We start from the raw sequence: 18,007 nt of genomic DNA on the forward strand, positions 1-18,007 counted from the left end.
GGTTGTTCGGCCCAGAGCACCTTGGCTGTCCAGAATAATTTGCCAAGTAGTTTAGAGGCTTTTCTCGGCAGGGAAGTCCGGTGAGAAGGGGGTGAAAGGAAGGATAAAACCCCAGACCGAGAATGACTGCAAGTCCATTTGTGCAGCACGGCCTCCCTGTCTCCGCTCTTGGCTGCCCAAATGGACGTTGATCTGGATGTCACTGGCTCCGCTGCCTGAGTGGACTGGCATCTGGTCCGTGAGGAAAGCCATGTCCCAACCTGGATCCAAAGCCATTAAAGTTTCTCATCTGACTTAGGTCAGGGATGTTCGGAGAAATGAGAGGGAAGCTAGAGTTTAGCTCTCTGGGGCGAAGGTCGCTGTCCTGGCTCTGTGGTCATCTGGACCCAGGTGGTCTTTGATAATAGGCTCAGGGAAAAATGCAGAGCATCTAGCTGCAAACTGTGTATCGTTTCCAAATTGCAGAGAGCACAAGATAATCAAATGATGATGAAAAGATCTTGTCCTTTGTAGCCCCTCCCCTTTCATCAAGCTCGCCCGCCTCCCAGGTGAGTGAGCAGTGCCGTGCCCCTGCCACCCTCTGGCCCTTAGTGGCCAATGCTTAGAGCCTAAGCCCCAAGTCTTGTGTATCAGACGCCTCATCTCCGTGTCCCTGTAGCAATGTGCCAGCACCTATCTCTTTGCTGGCCGGAGAAGCCTGCATTGCTAGGATTTATTGGTATTGATGGCTTCCTGAACGTTGAATATGTACTATCAGAGTATGTTACTCTTCTATTCTTGCTTCCCTATTTGAATGCAAGGGATGCTGTGATTATTTTCAGTGCTCTTGAATATGCAAATTAGTTCCAGAGGAAGGGGGCCCTCCTGGACACCGTGATCACGTCTCCCAGGGGCTTGCCATCCTGACAGTAACAAAGGGCCACCTCTTCAGACCAGGGAAGAAAAGGGAGTTGATTTCTTCTTACCTCGAAACCTCACTGGCTTCTTGGAAAAAGACTAGAGGTACAAATATGAACTTACTCTTGTGTTTTTTTATGTGTTTCTTTGTTTTATTGAGGTACTGGGGATTCAACTCCAGCCCCTGCGTGGGTGCCCTCCTTGCTGGAGGGGTCACTCTCCCTCTTTGCACAAGCCCTGGGAAGAGGGCAGCTTCGTGCTCTCGAGCCGAAGGATGGAAATGATTCTCCCTCAGCATTGTTTTCAAACCCTTGTACTTGGAGGTTAAGTGACCACGCTGACAGTGCACACCCCGATGACTTCCTTCCCCGCCCCCACCCGGTGCCCTGGCAAGATCACATTGAACTATTCAGGGAAAGTATTTACTGAACGCAAGGAGAACAGAGCACGTCTGCATTATTTATGAGGGGCTAACAATACCCATCATAGGGAGAATGTATTTGGACATAAATTAGTGATGTTAGGAAACACCAGTGGTCCAAAACCTATTAGGATCTCTGACACATACGTAAAAACGCATCATAGTCTTACCTTTTCTGTGAGGCTGGGAATTGGCTCTGAGACAACTTCACAAAGAAAACAAAAATCTTTAACCTTTTATTTGCCATAAGCCCTCTGGGCAGCTCCTCTCCTGTTGAGTAAGTCTTGGCAAATCACTTCAAACTAAGGATTCTTTAACCTCACTTTCTCATCCACCACCTTCTTTCTTCTCTTTCTAAGAAGGAAGGAAGGATATTTACATTTACTGAGCGCCTACTGTGTGCCAAGAATTACAGCTAGCACCTTGGTGTCCGGGCTGTTTTGCTTTCATATCCCCATTTTATAGATGAAGAAATTGAGGCTCAAGGTCATGCAGCTGATGAGTGGCCAACATGGAATTTGAAACCAGGTTTTGACTTCACGCTAAGATTTCTTGCCCTACATTTGACTCACCACCGGGGCAGGAAGGCAACGGTTGGTTGGTCTTTGCGTCTTTCTTGGTTTTCTGTCTCCACAGAGATGCCACGTGCCTGGAACCACAAAACCAGCGGCATTCAATGCTCTTGAATATGCAAATATAAACATTCATTTTTGCTCAAGACTCTGTGGGTCAGCCGGGCAGTTCTGCTGACCCTGGCCCCGCTCCAGGGGTCTCGGCTAGGCTCGCTGCTGTCGGCTGCCGGGGCGGCAGAGGCGGGCTGAGCCAGGCTGGCCTGGCCTTGTCAGGAGGTGGCCAGGCAGAGCTCCAAGAGCATGAACGAAACCCACGGCTTCTTGAGGCATAAGCTGTCACCTTTGCCACATTGAGCTGGCCAAAGCAGATCACCAGACTAGCCCAGATCCAGGGAAGGCAGACAAACTCCATCTTGTGGGAGGAGCTGCGGAGTGTCGTTGCAGGGGGTGGAGGTGGCAGGAGGGGAAGAATTGGGGCCAGTTTTGCAGTTAGTCTGCCTCATTTCCCATTGGTGGGGCCGCTCTGCTTTTTTGGGGGCACCTGCTTCCTGGAAGCCTCAGTTCCCTCCTCTCACTCCTCTCCAAGCCTGTGCTCACAGCTGTTTTTCATTTGTACTGAGGTGCAGAATGACCTTGGAGGAGGATTTAAAGGCCCTTCTTCCCGAGGGGAAGGGAGGCAGTCAGTTTGGCAGGGGTTAAGCCTTCCACTGACCTGATTAAACTGAAGCAGGCGGCCCTCAGCCTCAACCAGCACAGGAGGGGAACGGGTGGGGGTGGGGAGTGGAGCTGGCCTTCCAGGGCTCTCAGAAACCACATCGAGAAGCGTCCTTCTCTGCCTGCACCTGAGACCCGTGCTTCTTCTTCTTTGGGGTTGGCCCCCCCGGCCCAGCTGCCAGCATCTGCGGGCATCGGGCTGTGCTGGTGGAGCCAGAATTCCCCTCCTCTGCAGGGGCTCAGCCCCTCACCCTCGCACAGGCCTCTGCAAGGACCTCCCTTTGGCCTGTGTGCCTGAGGTTTCTGGGGAGGAGGGTTGGAAGGAAGAGTTTGCTTCCGCAGGACCCCAGGGCTACCCTGGAGGACACGGGAGCTGATGTCGGGCTGTGGGGGAGAGGCAGCGTGGGCACTTGGGGAGGAAAGGAAGGGGACCTCGGGGCAGAAACGGAAAGGGCTGCGGATTCCTGGAGGACTGGGACAGACCCAGAGTCATGAGAAAGAGACAACAAGTTGAGAGGAAACGAGAAATGGCAGTTTAAAAATCAGATCTAAAAGGTCAGAGATGAGAGGACAAGCCAAAGGAGGCCGGGGTTTCCAGACGCCGGAGACCAGACCGTCCCACACTTGCCCTGCCCGGCTCCTACTCGGACCACCTTCACCAGCAGATTATTGATGACCCCTGTGAGGCGGTCCAGGAGGGTAAAGACACCCCTCCCTAACCCTGAAGCTTCTAGTCTGGAAGGCAAGAGCAGCCCCAATTCCATGTCCCACTAGGCAGGTGGGGCAATCATCCCCCAGGAGGTGCCGGCCCAGCACAGGACTTGAGAGGCAGAGTGTGGGTCGCATCCAAGAACAGCTTGCAGGGAACAGCTGGCAATTTCTTTCATTCTTCTGACCTCTCAGGAGCAATGAGAGGTGTCACTGAGAAGACAGCATTTGCCTTTGGTTTGGAAAAGTCAGTAAAATGGTGCCAGGCAGAGGAAGGCAAATCGGTGAGAAGGATGGAACGGACCGGCAATCGTTTCTGGTCCCGTCAGCGTGAGGGAGGGGGAGGCGTGGTGATCAGACCCAGGCCTTGCGGCTGGTGAGTGGCAGAGCTGGGTTTGACCTCGGGCCCGATGGAAACCGCCCTGCCCTCGTCCATTTTCATCTTCTCCCTCATCAGTTGCCTCAGAAACAAACAAACAAACAAACCAACAAACTATAGAATCTTTTGTTTCAAGTCTGAGGCCTGTAATTCATTTACACAAGACGTTTTCTTTTCCTGTCAATTCAGGCAGGTGTGCAGGACCCCTCCAGTACTCATAATTCTGTAGCAAATCATGAGATGGAGCCAGATTCTCCAAAAACAGGTGGGAGCGTTTCAGCCCACTACAGCAAAGGTTGCTCCTGAGGGACCTGAATTTGTGGGGCAGAATCCCAACAGGTGGGAGTTTCAGCCCCAGAGGAGGGAGGACCGAGGAGTCTGACCCAGTGTTGGGTGCCCCTTACCTCCCGGGCTCCTCAGGACCCAGAGAGGCTGAGAAGGGGTTTCCAGGTCTGCGTCTCATTGTGTCACCCTAAATAAGTCACTGGACCTTCACCGACTGTCAAATGGGAATCCACAGCTCGGCCCCTCGTTCCTCACAAGGAGGTTGTGAAAGGAAGGCGCTGACGGGGGTGCAGACCTCAGCTGCCTCTCAAGCTCGCCTTTTGGGCCTCCAGCCCCCAGACCCAACAGGAGCCCTGCCTTTCTGTGACTCAGTGGTGAGGGTCAAGTTATGGGCAGTGGAAGATGTGCAGGTGCCTTGAAGGGCTGAAGTCACTGCACCTGTGGGACTGAGCATCAAGGTGAAGTGTGGTTCCAGGTGGCCCCCCACCTGGATCTGCCTCACAGAACCAGCTGGTTACTGTCGCCCTGACCCTGCAGGTGCTCACAGCTGAGGTCGCTCCACCTGTGTCCAGGCACGGGCCTTCCCAGGGAAGACCGAGGAGAAAAGCAAGGCCCGTGGGCTGGCAGCTGGCAGCTGGCAGCTGGTGGCCCTGTGCCTGTCCCGCTTGCTGCTCCCTCCCACACTGCCTGCCTTCCCCTCCTGCCTGCACAGTCCTCCACCCCTTGGCATGCAAATACCAAAGACGTTTGTCCCAGGAAGGAAAATTAGGGGTGAGAAAAAGTGACTCTTTTCAGAGAAACTACAGTCCCTGACCTTTGTGGTTGGCACCAAGGCTGTGTGTGAAAGGAAAGCCCCAGATGATGCAGCGCTTTTCGTGGCCTCATTAATATTTTCCCCAAGTCCCTGGTACTGCCCCTTGCTCTGTCTCACCTCCCTTGGAACGCCCTCCTGATGGGAATGACTTCTGGCTTTACAGCCTCACCACACGCCTGACTGCATGTCTCCATGTGGGCAGGCGTTGGACAGAGCTGTGGCCGGTTACCGGGCGCCTGGGGGCAGCTGGGCTGCTGGGAACACCCGGGAGCAGCCTGGCCATGGAGGGAGCAGGGGGAAAGGCCAGTGGTGGAGAGAAATTCTTCTCTCTCTTCTGGTTTAGAAAGATCAGCTCCAGGAAAGTGGCACATCCTCGGAGAGGCACTTTCTTTGTCCTGTTTCTGACCCTCTGAGAGTGGCCACCAGGGAGAAGGTGAGTTGGCGTCTCATGATCTCAGGGGGCGGGGAGGGGAAGGCAGGTGGCGCCGGCGCTTGTGCCTTGAACCAGAGCTTATTATTTCACCCTGGGAACCCGGTGGTTTGAAAAATTTGAGTTGAAAAAAGGACCTTGCTAGTCTTAAGCAGTGGCTGTCACCGCTGTTGCTAATCACAGATGCGTCTGTCTGTGTATACCTGCTTGTCCCTGGTCGTGGTCCACAGGAGACAGGCAGCGTTCTCCATCCGAGTTGATATTGTTCCTGTCCCAAAACTGGGAAAAGGCACAGGTAGGCTCAATAGGTGGCCTCACTGTAGGTAAACAAAGGATTTCTCCTAGTTTTTGAAATGGAAATGAGCTCTCCACCCTCCAAGTAGGGACCCACGTAGGGACCACTTCCCAAGAGAGGAAGGAAGGTCAAGAATGGCTGAGGGCTTTCCATGTCCTCACCCCAACCTCCCATCCAGCAACACACCTGTGCCCCATTACACACCCTCCCTGCTTTCTTCTAGAAGAGGGGGGAGAAGAAGCCTGCAGGAGCCCGGGCTGACCTCACACCCTCCATGGGCAGAACTTCCCTTGAGTGGCTGGGACCCGCCAGAATCTCCCTGCACCCACACCAGTGATGAACGCTGTCTGGTGGGTTAGAAACCTAACATGCATCCCCAGGTGGTAGGGAGCTCCTTGGCATTTCCCAGCTGTTCTGACATGGGTATTTGACTGTGCCGTGTAATGTTCTGACACTGAAAGCATTTACACTCCGCACCTATGGGAATAGCTGGCTTCCTCGCACCTTGACAGCAATTCTGAGGTTCACACCTTCATACCAGCTTCCAGACATCATCCAATCTGTCTCTTTTTTCTTGGACTTTCACAGCAGGCGTTTGCCCTCTTGTTTTTATTTTCCTTCAGCTCCTGACCAACCCGCTATTGTGTGTAAGAATCATGGGATGGCAACTGCCAGCTGTCAGGACCCCGGGTGGGTTATATCCCTGCTGCCTCGTTGTTCTGGGCTTTGGGACGTACCGTACATTTGCAGACCACAGGCTACTGCTTTGCATTTCTTGGTGTAGAATCTGGTGGCTTTGGAAAGCTGTTGGGAAGGCACAAACAGGATCTATTGATCTGTTCTTTCTCTGCAGGTTGCTGAACATTAAACCTTTAACATTTGTCCCTTAAATCATATGCATATACTCAACCTGTGTCAGCCCCTCTCTACCTGATGCTCCCTACAAAAGGCAAAGAGTAGAAAGTGGCCTGACCCAAAGCTCAGAAGCAAAACTCACAAACCAGGGCTTTGAGAAGTATGAAAAGGCTTCCGGGTGGCACCCCAGACAGCTGGTCTTGGGGGAGTGTCAGTTGAGTACAAAGAGATTGTCAACCTGGAGCCAGAACGTCCAGTAGGATTTGATTCAGGGAAGGATGCTCAAAGCCAGGCCTCTGCTCCCTCCTCGCCTTTCCCAGATCAGCTCTGTCGAGGCTGCACAACACCCCTGGAAGAGCTGGGATTTCTTTCTGGCGGTTTGAACACGTGTTCTCATGTTCAAATTCGTGATTTGTATGCACTGTATTATTTAACCCTTACAAGTCACTCTTCTGAGACCCACTCTGTCTGTGAAGTATGCAGATTCCCTGAAAGAGTCAAGGCACCACTTGTCATCAGCATCCCAAGCATTCATTTAAGTCCATGTCTCCAAAAAGAAGCCGGTTGGGGATGTCACACAGACCTGGTCCCTGCCTTCTAGGAACTTGTGGGGTATGACAGAGGTAGTGACACATAAATTAACGTCCTGGCTGCATATGTCAACCCAGATGTGGACACCCACCTGTGAAATCAGAGACTGCATCTACTGATTGACATATCTAGGGCCTCAAGATCCTGTCATTGTAAATTTGGGTTCTTCCGGTGACCCTCAGCCCTGGCTTCACTTAAGTATAAGTTAGTATAATTCCAGCCAAATTAGAATTGTTTAAACCAATTTTTTCATAGTCTTTCCCTCTCTGTTTGATTTTATTTTTTGATTTTTCAAAAGTCTGGAAGATGGGGATTTGGGTCGAGATGATACCATTGTTCTGTCACTTCTGATTTCATCCTGTTAACAATTATTTGAATCACATGAGTGGAAACTTTGATTTTGAAAAATTATGCACTTTCAAGCTTTGACTCCAGAAAGTAATTTCTGCTCAGCTGTAAACAATTCTAGACGGTGACTATGAAAGAGGAACTGCCTAACCAGGCTTGCCCTGGGGAAGTCATCGCTCCCTTCACAGCACCTGATTTCAGAGATAAAGCAGTTTTCAGGGTGTGCTGGGGGGTCGGGGGTGAAAAAAAAGCAACCACGTTTGATTCAAAACGAAACTGTGTAAAACAGCCCTGCTGTTTCCTCCTCTCTCCCTTCCCCCACTAACGACGCCTTCCATCACCCTGAGATGAACTGGGAAGGCTGGTTATTGACAGCTGGGCAATTTGCACAATAAAGTTTAACGGTTTACATCCCCTGGTACGACTCTGTCAATGTTCTCAATGGCTCACCTTCCCGGGTGCTGGTCCTCAGACTCGCACTGACTCTCTCTTCTCTTCCCTTTCCAGCGTGCAAACGCAAAGAGCAAGAACCAAATAAAGACAGGAACAATTCCCAGAAGAAATCCCGCCTGGTGTTCACCGACCTCCAGCGCCGAACACTCTTTGCCATCTTCAAGGAGAACAAACGCCCGTCCAAAGAGATGCAGATCACCATTTCCCAGCAGCTGGGCCTGGAGCTCACAACTGTCAGCAACTTCTTCATGAACGCCCGGCGCCGCAGCCTGGAGAAGTGGCAGGACGATCTGAGCACAGGGGGCTCCTCGTCCACCTCCAGCACTTGTACCAAAGCGTGAGGGAAGGACTCTCAGTTGGGCACAAGTCACCTCCAAATGAGGACAACAGATACCAAAAGAAAACACAAAGGAAAAAGACACCGGATTCTTAGCTGGGGCCCTTCACTGGTGATTTGAAAGCACAATTCTCTTGAAAAGAAAACTTCTATTCTAGCTGTAATCATAGACCAGGTGTTCTTTTTTGTTTGTTTGTTTTTAATGGCTATGGAGTCCAAGTGCAAGCTGAAAATTAGTCTCTTGGAACCGGACACTGTCCTCTGAGTGAGCATGCTAAGTACCCCAGAAACCCAAATGGGGCCTTCCTGGAGCAAGTGAATTTCATTGTGGTGTCAGCCAAGCTTAAGATTGCTTAGAACGTCAACAGTCCCACTTTGGGTCCTGTTAACCTCTTGCAGTCGGAGTTCCTGTGAGTAATAGTGGGACTTTGGCCTGTGTAAGGACTCTTGAGTTTGGGCTCCCAAGAAGCTACAAATAAGAGGAGAATCTAGCAACAAGAATGACCTCATTTGCTTTCCAAGTGCTTAGCCTCATCATACCATAGTACACCAACATTCGCAGCCATAACATTAAAAAAAAAAAAAATCAGAAGGACAATTACTGAGCACAAGTTTTAAATATGGAAGTTAAAAAAAAAGTCCAAGGACCTGTTTTTCCAACTCAGGCATCTTTTTCATTGAATGGTTTAGAAAGCTTTAAGTTGATCTCATTTACTATTTCCTTTTTCTTACCTCCTGGAAATCTCACATGTCTTGGATCCATCAAAAAAAAAAAAAAAAAAAACAGATCAGTTCACTTGAGCTCAAAGTATCAAGCACAACGAAGATAAACAGAGAAGTAAGGAAGGTTCTGGATTCACTGCATCTGGATTTTCAAGACGCCAGTTGGGAAGTCATTAGGGAATCATTAGGAATATGGCTTCAAGCACATTTTGCCGTTTGCTACAAATTCTGTTTGTACATAATGCAGACGCACACTCAGGAGGCCAACTTAACTGTTACGGTACATGGAGCAAATGCAGCATTTTAAAAGATCTAGATTATTTTAGATCATTAATGTATCCTTCTTGGTTACCCATCACCTGGTCGCTCCTACTGTACATTATGACCACCACATAATACATTCTCATTCTTTCAGATTTGGGTTGTTCCCTTGTCCATCCCATTGGTAGGGGTGTTTTCAGTGTTTCCTAGCAAGGAAGAAAGAAGTCATTCAAACCGCCATATATGTTACTCATCACTGTCATGTAGTCCTGAATCTCTTCCATTGTTGAATCATCCTAGCAAAACAGCTGACTAAATCTGGAGAAAACGCAGCACACCAAAGAAGCAGGATACTGCAAACCAAAGACATTTACTACTTGCCATTTTCTAGCCTAAAAATACTGTGATTACTTTTAGAAGTCAGAAAGCCTCTGCAACTCCAAATGGCATTCAGCTCTTGCATTTGGCTCACCATTGGGCTGAGCGGACCGGCTATGCCAAAGACGTTCGCCAAGCCACCCAGCGAGTAGTTCCTGGCTGTCACCTTCCCACAACAAGCGGAAGAGCGCCCACAGAACCCTGGGAGATTGCAAGGGTCACCATGTGCATATTTACCAGTGAATGGCCCCAGGTGGGCACCACAGGGGTGTTCAAAGCAAGCCAAACGCTGCAATGATTCTTTACAGACACTTGAGACTGACTTTTTTTAATGAATTACTTAATCGAAACCAAAGAAACTTTTTCTGCACCTACTTCTGCAACAAACAAAACTGTCCCATTAAAATGAGTAAATAAGTAAATACATAAATCAATGAAAATCACCACCAACAAGAAGGAAGCACGCCAGGAAAAAAAAAAACCAGAAACGGAAAAACAGCGAAACACACTGTGTTCAAACAGACCTCTGGGACATTTTTTGGAAGCAGATTTTAAAGAAAGGGTTGAGACAGGAATAGGAATGAGGAAAAGCCTCCGTGGCTGCTGCTTCATTTGACAACTCATGCGGTAATCTTAAAGTTGAAGATTGTCTTTAATTTGTGCCTATGCAGTTTTTCAAAAGAACACGGAACAGAGCAACAGAAACCTCAACAGCTACAATACCAAAGATGAGGATTTCTCACACCTTTTGTTTCAGTTCATTATCTCCTCTTGCCTGGCTTAAATACTAATAGCGCCATTGATCTGTGTAAAGGTAATCAATTTTGTTTCTGAGCAACGAAAGGAAAGGGTCATTTATTTGATTTTATTGTTTTCCTTTAATTTTGTTTTATGGCTTTCTACCCAACATGGAATCTCTCAAAAGGTTCCGTGGACTCCAAGTTTAAGGTGTTGGGAAACTGAACCATTCTCTTTCTGCTCCGCAGAGTGTGGGGAATAATATTGTCCCTTGAATGTTCTTTGCTTAACCCTTAGTCTTGGTTCCTTCTATGTTCAAAGTCTCAGCATCAGGGGAGGGAAGGGGGGTTGAGGGTCAGGGGTAGGGGTCTTGGTGACACATCCTCTCCCGAGCCACAGAACCAAAGAATTTATAGAGGAATTGACAGCCTCATCTTCATGTGATTGCTACATCCTAACAGGGCTTCGTTTGGGGGTGGGGAGAAACATGTAAAAATAATTGTCAGTTTCTACTTTTCTATTAGCTTTTTAAAAATCAGCTGTAAAGTTGCATTTCTAAAGAAAGATATATATAATATATATGAATACATATATAGATTCAGCTTGACATTGGTGATAACCCCAAATTATTGCTGTCCAAATTCATGTCTTGTTTTTGTCAAGTGCTTCATCTATTAAGTACCCAGTTCAGAATTCTGCTCATTTCTCATGCCATCCCAGAGTACGTTTGCTGCTGCGGATGATTTGGAGTATTCAGATTTCTGTGAAAATCCCTGGAGATGGTTGAAAGTCAAGTTCAAGCCTTTCAGCATTTAACCTGTTGATAAATGGATCCATGGTACAAATGAGTTTTATTTGTATTTTGAGTCATCTCTATTCTATGCCTCAAGCATGATCTAGGTGGTGAGTGAGGTCCATCCACCAGACCTGGGCCATGGTCAGTGGGGTGCTCCTCTTCTGTAACTGCTGGGAAAGCTCAGTGGTCTGTTCCCACCCGTTACAGAGATGAGGCCAGCCCAGAATCTGTTCTCCAGGAACTGCCCTGTCCCATTGGGGTGTTCCCAGATCCCCCTCATTGAGTAGATCCACCAAAGGGACTTCTCAGAGGGGAAGTCCAACTCCTGCTGCAATGAGTTGATCAGGTTTTCTCAGGGTAGTAATTACCAATTTGTTCAGACAAGCCTGTGTGCATCCACAGCTGGCACTGGGGTGAGGTAGTGCTGTTGGGGGTGGGGGTGTCTCAATCCTAGAGAGAAAACATAAAGCAGTGTTTGGGGAGAATCCTAGCATCCTGCCTTTGGGAGCCCCACTGTCCATGGTGCCACCTCCTTGCTCCCACCACGTGGGGTCTCCCTTTGCAGGGGCAGCAGCCATGGAGCCAGGAAAGGAAGTGATTTTCCATGGCTTTTGTAATTCATACTATTTGGGGATATTCCTTGGCTTTGTCCTGTGTCCCTTTGTCTCTGTCAAATGACTAAGAGAAGAGCATATTTCAGCAGGGGAACATGCCTCTGGGTTGATAAAAATGAATTTCATCTTGTCTCTTTCTAAATGAATCCTTGTGACGTGTGGCCCAATGGTTGTTCTTCTCAAGATTATATTGGTTGGTGATTCTTTGGCAGCTTAATCTCAGCATTTCGGGCTCTGGCATCCTATGAAGATGTCTAAACCAAAAGAGGCTGTCTTTGTGGCCTGAGATTTCAACACTGGTCAAACCAGGTATAGTCACACACACGCCCTCAGGGTTCCTGGTGACCAGAGGAAGATGTCATAATGTAGAAAGGCAAGAACTTCCTTCCAAGGACTTCTGATAAATGTCTCATACTAGGTAATGCGCTACTAGAGAGAAGTGCTTGTTTCTTAAAAATTCTCTACATACATATATAAATACGTGTGTGTACCTATATCTTTCTGTTTCAAAAAGTGAAGCTCTACAGAATTTCAATTTGTTAAAAATTGGGAAGCAAAAAACAAACCCTGCAAACTGAAAGGTAGTGGAATTTGGCCCAGTAAGTTTCCTTCAAGCATTTTAAAAACTTATTTTCAGTTAATAATGTCAGGGGAAAAAAAAATAACTGTTTGGACTGGTTATTATTCAGGATCCATTTTCTCAATCCAAAAAAAAAAAATTCCAGGCATGCCTCAGCCACAAGCAATGAAAAGGGCAGTGTGCAGGGGCAGTTCCAAACCAAAATTCCCATTCTTTTTTTTTTCCTTGATTAAAAACATACATTTTTTTTTAAAGTTTTTGGTTTTATTTTGGTTTCAATGCCAAGCATTGAGAATTATTCAGAATTTGAGTTGTATTACTTTTTTGTTTAACAAAATACTGCTGCTCTGAAATCAATTTCATTTTCAGAGTGACAGTAATTAAAATAAAACATGAAAATGGAAGCTGCACAAAATTCCCATTCTTGAGACAACAGAAATCCAAAGGCCAATGAGTGGGAAATACTTTTCTTTGTTTCTTTAGGGAAATAGGCTTGCTTTATTTTTATTTTCAATGTGATTTTGGTACTAGAAATATACTTCGTTCATTCTAGGAAGTTTTTATTAAAAAAAAAAAGAGCCAATATATTTCTTTTGGAAAAGAAAACAGCAAGAACAATAAAAACTTGTCCATGGTATTTAAAGGCTTTTCCAAAATGTTAAATAGTGTGTAGGTTGAACCCCTTAACGGCGCAGGCGAGATGAGCCAAGAAGGCCCCAGCCTGACGCTTTTGTCTGGAGAAATCAAAGCGTCTCCTCTACAGCATCTCTTTCCCCACAGGCGCTTGGCAATTGTGGGCTTAGGAAATTCAAGCTAATCATTATTTCTAGCTAAAATAAAATCAGAATTAGGGAGGTAAATCTGATACCGCACACACACACGCATTTTTGTAAGTCAGACAACGTATTTCAAAGACAAACATAAATCCCTTTTAGATAATCAACCATTTTACCCAGCATAGATAAATTAAATTTATGCCCATAAATTAAAGTTGATTTTTTTTTTTTTTAATATCACCACCACCTGGCGCAGGGGGGCACTTGCCCACTTCTGAAAATGCTTTTAGAATTACAGAAGTGTCTGTCTGATCACCGTTACCGAAGTGTCGTGACAGTATACCTTTGAGGTGAACTCTTGATTTTCAGGAGGTTGTATAGTATGAACCTTTCAAAATAGAAAAAGAATCTGCTGGGTTCCAATGTTGTTGAAGAACAATGGAGTATATGAAAAAGTAGAGAAAAAGGGCTGATGCATGTGGTCAAGGTTGACCCCAAAGCCCAGACACAAGGACTGTGACAATAACTGTCACGACTCCTAACAGATCAGAGCTGACTTTTTGTTGTTGTTTTTGCTGCTGCTGCCTCGTGATCCAGACTTGTTAGCCTAACCAGGAAGAGAGAGTGGAAGATGGTAGACAGAGAAGGGGTGGAGCTGGTGTGCCTGTAATGTTCCGACGTTTACCTATAAGACTGGAGAGCTTAATAATGTTGTACGTTTAGCTAAGACCAGGTCACCTCTAAAACAACAGGAGATTCTTGTTTTCAAATAAGGCCACAAAATCCGTGCTAGAGGAAGAAGGTGCACCCGACTTTTCTGTGTCAATGTCGTAAGTTAACGACGGCTTTAAATATGGACGTCCCATGTCTATTTTCTACCTGCAATGTGTTTCTTTCCAGGGGCAGGGGGAAGGGAGAGGGTTTGTTTATTTGTTTTAGAAAGTCTCAGAATGGGTTATAAAATATAAAAATAATTATTAAAATAGCAGAAGGCCTCACACAGGTAGACAAGAAACTTACGATTGAGGCTGATGGGCTATTGCATGAATCCCATGGGACCCAGAAGTGTTCATTGTTCTCAGATACCAAAAAGTCTCTGAAAGTCTGAGGCAAATTAAAGCTAGAGCCTAAGCTTTCCGTACAGGTTTTTGAGCTTGGTTGACTGGAATTAACCAGCTAACCCCTTTTTAGTGGGGAAAATGTGTATAGCAAAAAAAAAAAATTCATCGCTACAGGTCTGTCCATTCTGTGGAAGTCTTCCACTCTGCTCTGTCTTTAGCAGCAGGCGTTCCACACAGCAGAAACCTTGGTAGATGAGTTTGCCTGAATCTTATACAGTCTGTCAGCTTGGATGTGTAGAGGTGTAGATACATCTTTCAGCATGTATTCTCATGGGTGTCCCCAAAGCAACTCATATCACCCGTGAGTGTCTAGACTGCACAGACACGTGCACAGACACCTCCATACATACATACATACTGTCATCTGTTACAATAAATAAATTTTAAACAATCATTTTAGCATGTATGTGGTACTTCTACAATGTACATTGTTTTTATTATTTATTGTAACATTGAAAACTAAAGTGCAGGAAAAAGAAAAAAGTACCCCAGCATCCTCATTCTGTCTATTCAGAATTATTTTCATTTGGGCACATCCAAGATAAACTCAACTTTCAAGAAACCTTGGCTATTAGTTAATCATCCGTGTAAGATTGACATATGTGCTTGAGGACTTCGGTTGAATAGCTTTATTCTGGATCTGTCATAACTAAAGCTGAATCCAAAGACCTGAAAAAGGACACACACCAAAAAAAAAAAAAAAAAAAAAGAAAAGAAAAGAAATAGTAGGAAAACATAGCAAAGCAAAGCGCAAACTAGTGAGGAATAAGTGGGCTCTGGTTTCCAGGGTTAAGACAATGGTGACATGGAATTGTGGGGCTGTGCTAGCTAGAGGGGGAAAGTGGTAATTTTCTTTCATGCTTGTCACATTTAAATGGTCTCCATGAACGTGAGAAAGTTTAGAGGTTATAATTCCCTGCTTTATTTTCATTGACTATTGAAAGAGGCTGTACATTTTGTCCATCAGAAAATGAAGACAGTCAAACTTTCTTTTTTTCTTACCCCTTTGGGTTATGACCCAACAAGCTAAGTATGTAATTAACTTATTTAAATTAGTTTTTAGCACACAAGTGTATAGGATTTTGGTAATTATTTAATCATATTTCCTTTGATTTTAATTCTTTGTCCTTATTTATCAAAATCTAGACCAGTGGTGCATCAGAGATGCAAAGTCCCTTTTAGCATTCCCTTGAGGCTTAGTTTGCTTTATAAAGCAGTGAAATTCTGTTACAGACAGGGAAGAAATACAGGTTACAAAAAAAAAAAAAAAAAAGCAAGATATTTTACCTTCTTGAATTAACTTTGAAAATAGTTTAAATAACAGTTATTAAATTATTTAAGTTCCCAGCCCCACCTGGTACCAGGCGAGTTTCACCTTTTAATTATGGGGCCCTCAGAGCCTTCATATTGTAACTTATTTATTTAACTTATTCAGCATCTGCTAAAGGTGCACTATAGAGTTTATATTTTTTATTTAAAACAACAGAGAGCGCTACAGTTTGTTTGCTGTCAGAACAACAGAGCAAAGTTTGTGGACAAGCAGTGACCATTCAACCTGAACCTTTCTGCATTCAGAAAACGTTAAGCCGAGACCCTGCTTCACCAGCCTGGATTTCGGGGCTTCTATACAGAAACTGGAAAAATAAATTTAAAAAAAAATCAGAACAGCAAAAAGAGAGAAACCCTGACACTAGCTGCTTCCAAGAATGAACTCTGTGTGTGTGTAAAACAACAAAACAAAAAAGGAAAAAAAAAAAAAAGCAGAAAAAAGAAAAAAAAAGGAAAAACTTTCTATTTCTAGTGAGAACCAAAGAAGGCTACCTCACTGACTTTTTCCATTTGTAATTTTAATCGTGTTGATGACACCAAAGATACCAAAGATTTCTTTCTCTGTGCGGTCTGCATTTTGCTTGTGCTCTTTTATAATTTTAACTGTTCTCTCTGACATACGGTATGTACAGCCACAGCTCAGATACCCCAAAGAAATCGTTCTCTCTGTGACGGTGGCTGCTAATTGGAAAGGGATATTTTCTGTGTTTCTCTCATTTGTTCGCTGTCCCCTCCACACATTCAGGATGCATGTTCAGATGCTGCCGTAATTGGATTCCTTAAATTCCAATTCCAAATTGGTGAAGAAGCCTGGTTGGAAGTGGCCTTCAGTCCTCGCCCCGACCTCTGTCCCCGCTTTGGAGCTATCATAGTCAAGATTTCCAATGATTGGCTCATAGAAATTCTAATCATTGAATAGCAGAGCTGGAAGGGACCTTAGGAGTCTTTCAGTCCAACCCCTGGAAGCCTGGAGGAGTGAAACAGTTATACAAGGCAAGTAACTCTAGAGACAAAGCCCAGACAAGCCTCCTGCCTTCCACTCTAGTGCTGTACCCATTGCTCAGTGCTGCCGAGATGAGCCACAGTTTGGCAAAGAAGAAGGTAGCAATCCTTTAGCAGTGAGGAGGGCCTGGGGCTTGTCACTTAACATTTCCACTCTGTAAAAAGAGTCACAGGCATTTCAGTGCCTGCCTAGTTAGAACCCCAACAAAAAGCCACATATGATCAGTTGCTTGTAAAGGTGGCCAGCCTTGCTACGTTAGGGCTCATGGAGGGGTTTTCGCCATGGAAGTACACAGTGGTCTAGTGTGATCACTGTTGAACCTCCCCGCTCCAGAGTGTTGTCTATATAAACTTTTAATTCAGCTAGAAGAGAAAGTTCATTCTTGGTCTGTTGAGTTTAATTATTATGGATACGTTTAGGTCAGTAAGAGAGAAGGGGAATTTGATCACCGCTTGCACATGTGACATTTAAGCTGTTTGGCTTTTTCCTTTTCCATTTGACTTGCACACGTTGATATATCGTTTTTATATCAACTCTGTATCAATATCTATTCTGTATCTCTAAGAGATACCTAAGCCTTGGATGCTGAAAAAGTATTCATTGTAAACAAAAGATGTCCCCCAAATTTCAGAGGAATAGATAACGCCAGTTTAAGAAGTGATTATTTATAAGTTGCTTCTCTCTTCCCTTCTTACTCGTGAGATTAATTGGTCTTTTTTTAAGTTTCTCCTGAGTCCATCAAATGATTAAATCACTGTTAAGATTCATTCTTCAAGAGTGATTTGTCTGTTAGCCAATGAATCATTCTCAGCAAATGGATTCAGACATATGTAAAGATCAGCCTCTAGTCTGCGTAGTTCTTTACTAAGTACTAGTATTTTGCATTTCACATGTGTTCTCTTTGAGCTTTTTTAAGAGACCATTTAGACAAAGAAGCCAAGAAGGGAAAAGACCAATCAACTCATCTGCTCCGAAAAAAAAAAGAGTGGATAGTGATTCCTCCATGGAAGGATTAATAAACATGAAAGTAACATGAAAAAAAAAAAAAAACCTCATCTGGTCCGGGCCTAGACAGAGTGCAGCTAGTAGAGGGATTTAGAAGATAAATGGACAAACTTATCCCCTCTCTGTAGTTTCCATACCACACTGACATGTGAAAGTCCTTTCCCATCCAAACAGGCTCAGAGCTCCATCTTCCCTCTACACCAGGCAAACGTGTAAGGCCAGCCTTCCAAACAGCAAATTGCTTTGGTTTTCTTCCCAAATTCCTATTGGAAATAGAATTCTCAGAATACCTGGGAAACACAGCAAAGAAGATCTGGTCACTGAGCAGCGGGGTGCTCCTCTCTAAGCAAACACCACCTTCAGCAGCCTTCCGAGCACCCACCCCTAGAAGAGGGAGCCTAGAGAGATCGGTGGCAGCCTGAACACAGAAAACATCCCCGGTTGGCAGACCCCCCCTTCCTCAGCAATCCCCCCTCAGCCTCATGCTTCACGTGCAAAGTGTGACGTAACCACGGGACGAGTGCCTTGCTTGAACCAAAGCAACGATTTAGCCAGTCTGGACCTCTCTGTGCTTTTTTTAATCC

General features: G+C 45.6%; 1 protein-coding gene across 1 annotated transcript in view; it reads left to right on the forward strand.

Moving 5' to 3' along the window:
* ONECUT2 (one cut homeobox 2) overlaps window positions 1–17,486 on the forward strand; it is a 41,773-nt gene extending 24,287 nt beyond the window's left edge. Inside the window, exon 2 of the mRNA XM_014557659.2 lies at window positions 7,817–17,486. Coding sequence (XP_014413145.2) covers window positions 7,817–8,103 — 287 coding nt within the window. The 3' untranslated portion in view covers window positions 8,104–17,486. The remainder of the gene's footprint in view (window positions 1–7,816) is intronic.
* Window positions 17,487–18,007: the final 521 nt, after the last annotated feature.

The sequence above is a fragment of the Camelus ferus genome, chromosome 30 (assembly GCF_009834535.1).
Source record: "Camelus ferus isolate YT-003-E chromosome 30, BCGSAC_Cfer_1.0, whole genome shotgun sequence".
In the NCBI taxonomy this organism is placed as follows: Eukaryota; Metazoa; Chordata; class Mammalia; order Artiodactyla; family Camelidae; genus Camelus; species Camelus ferus.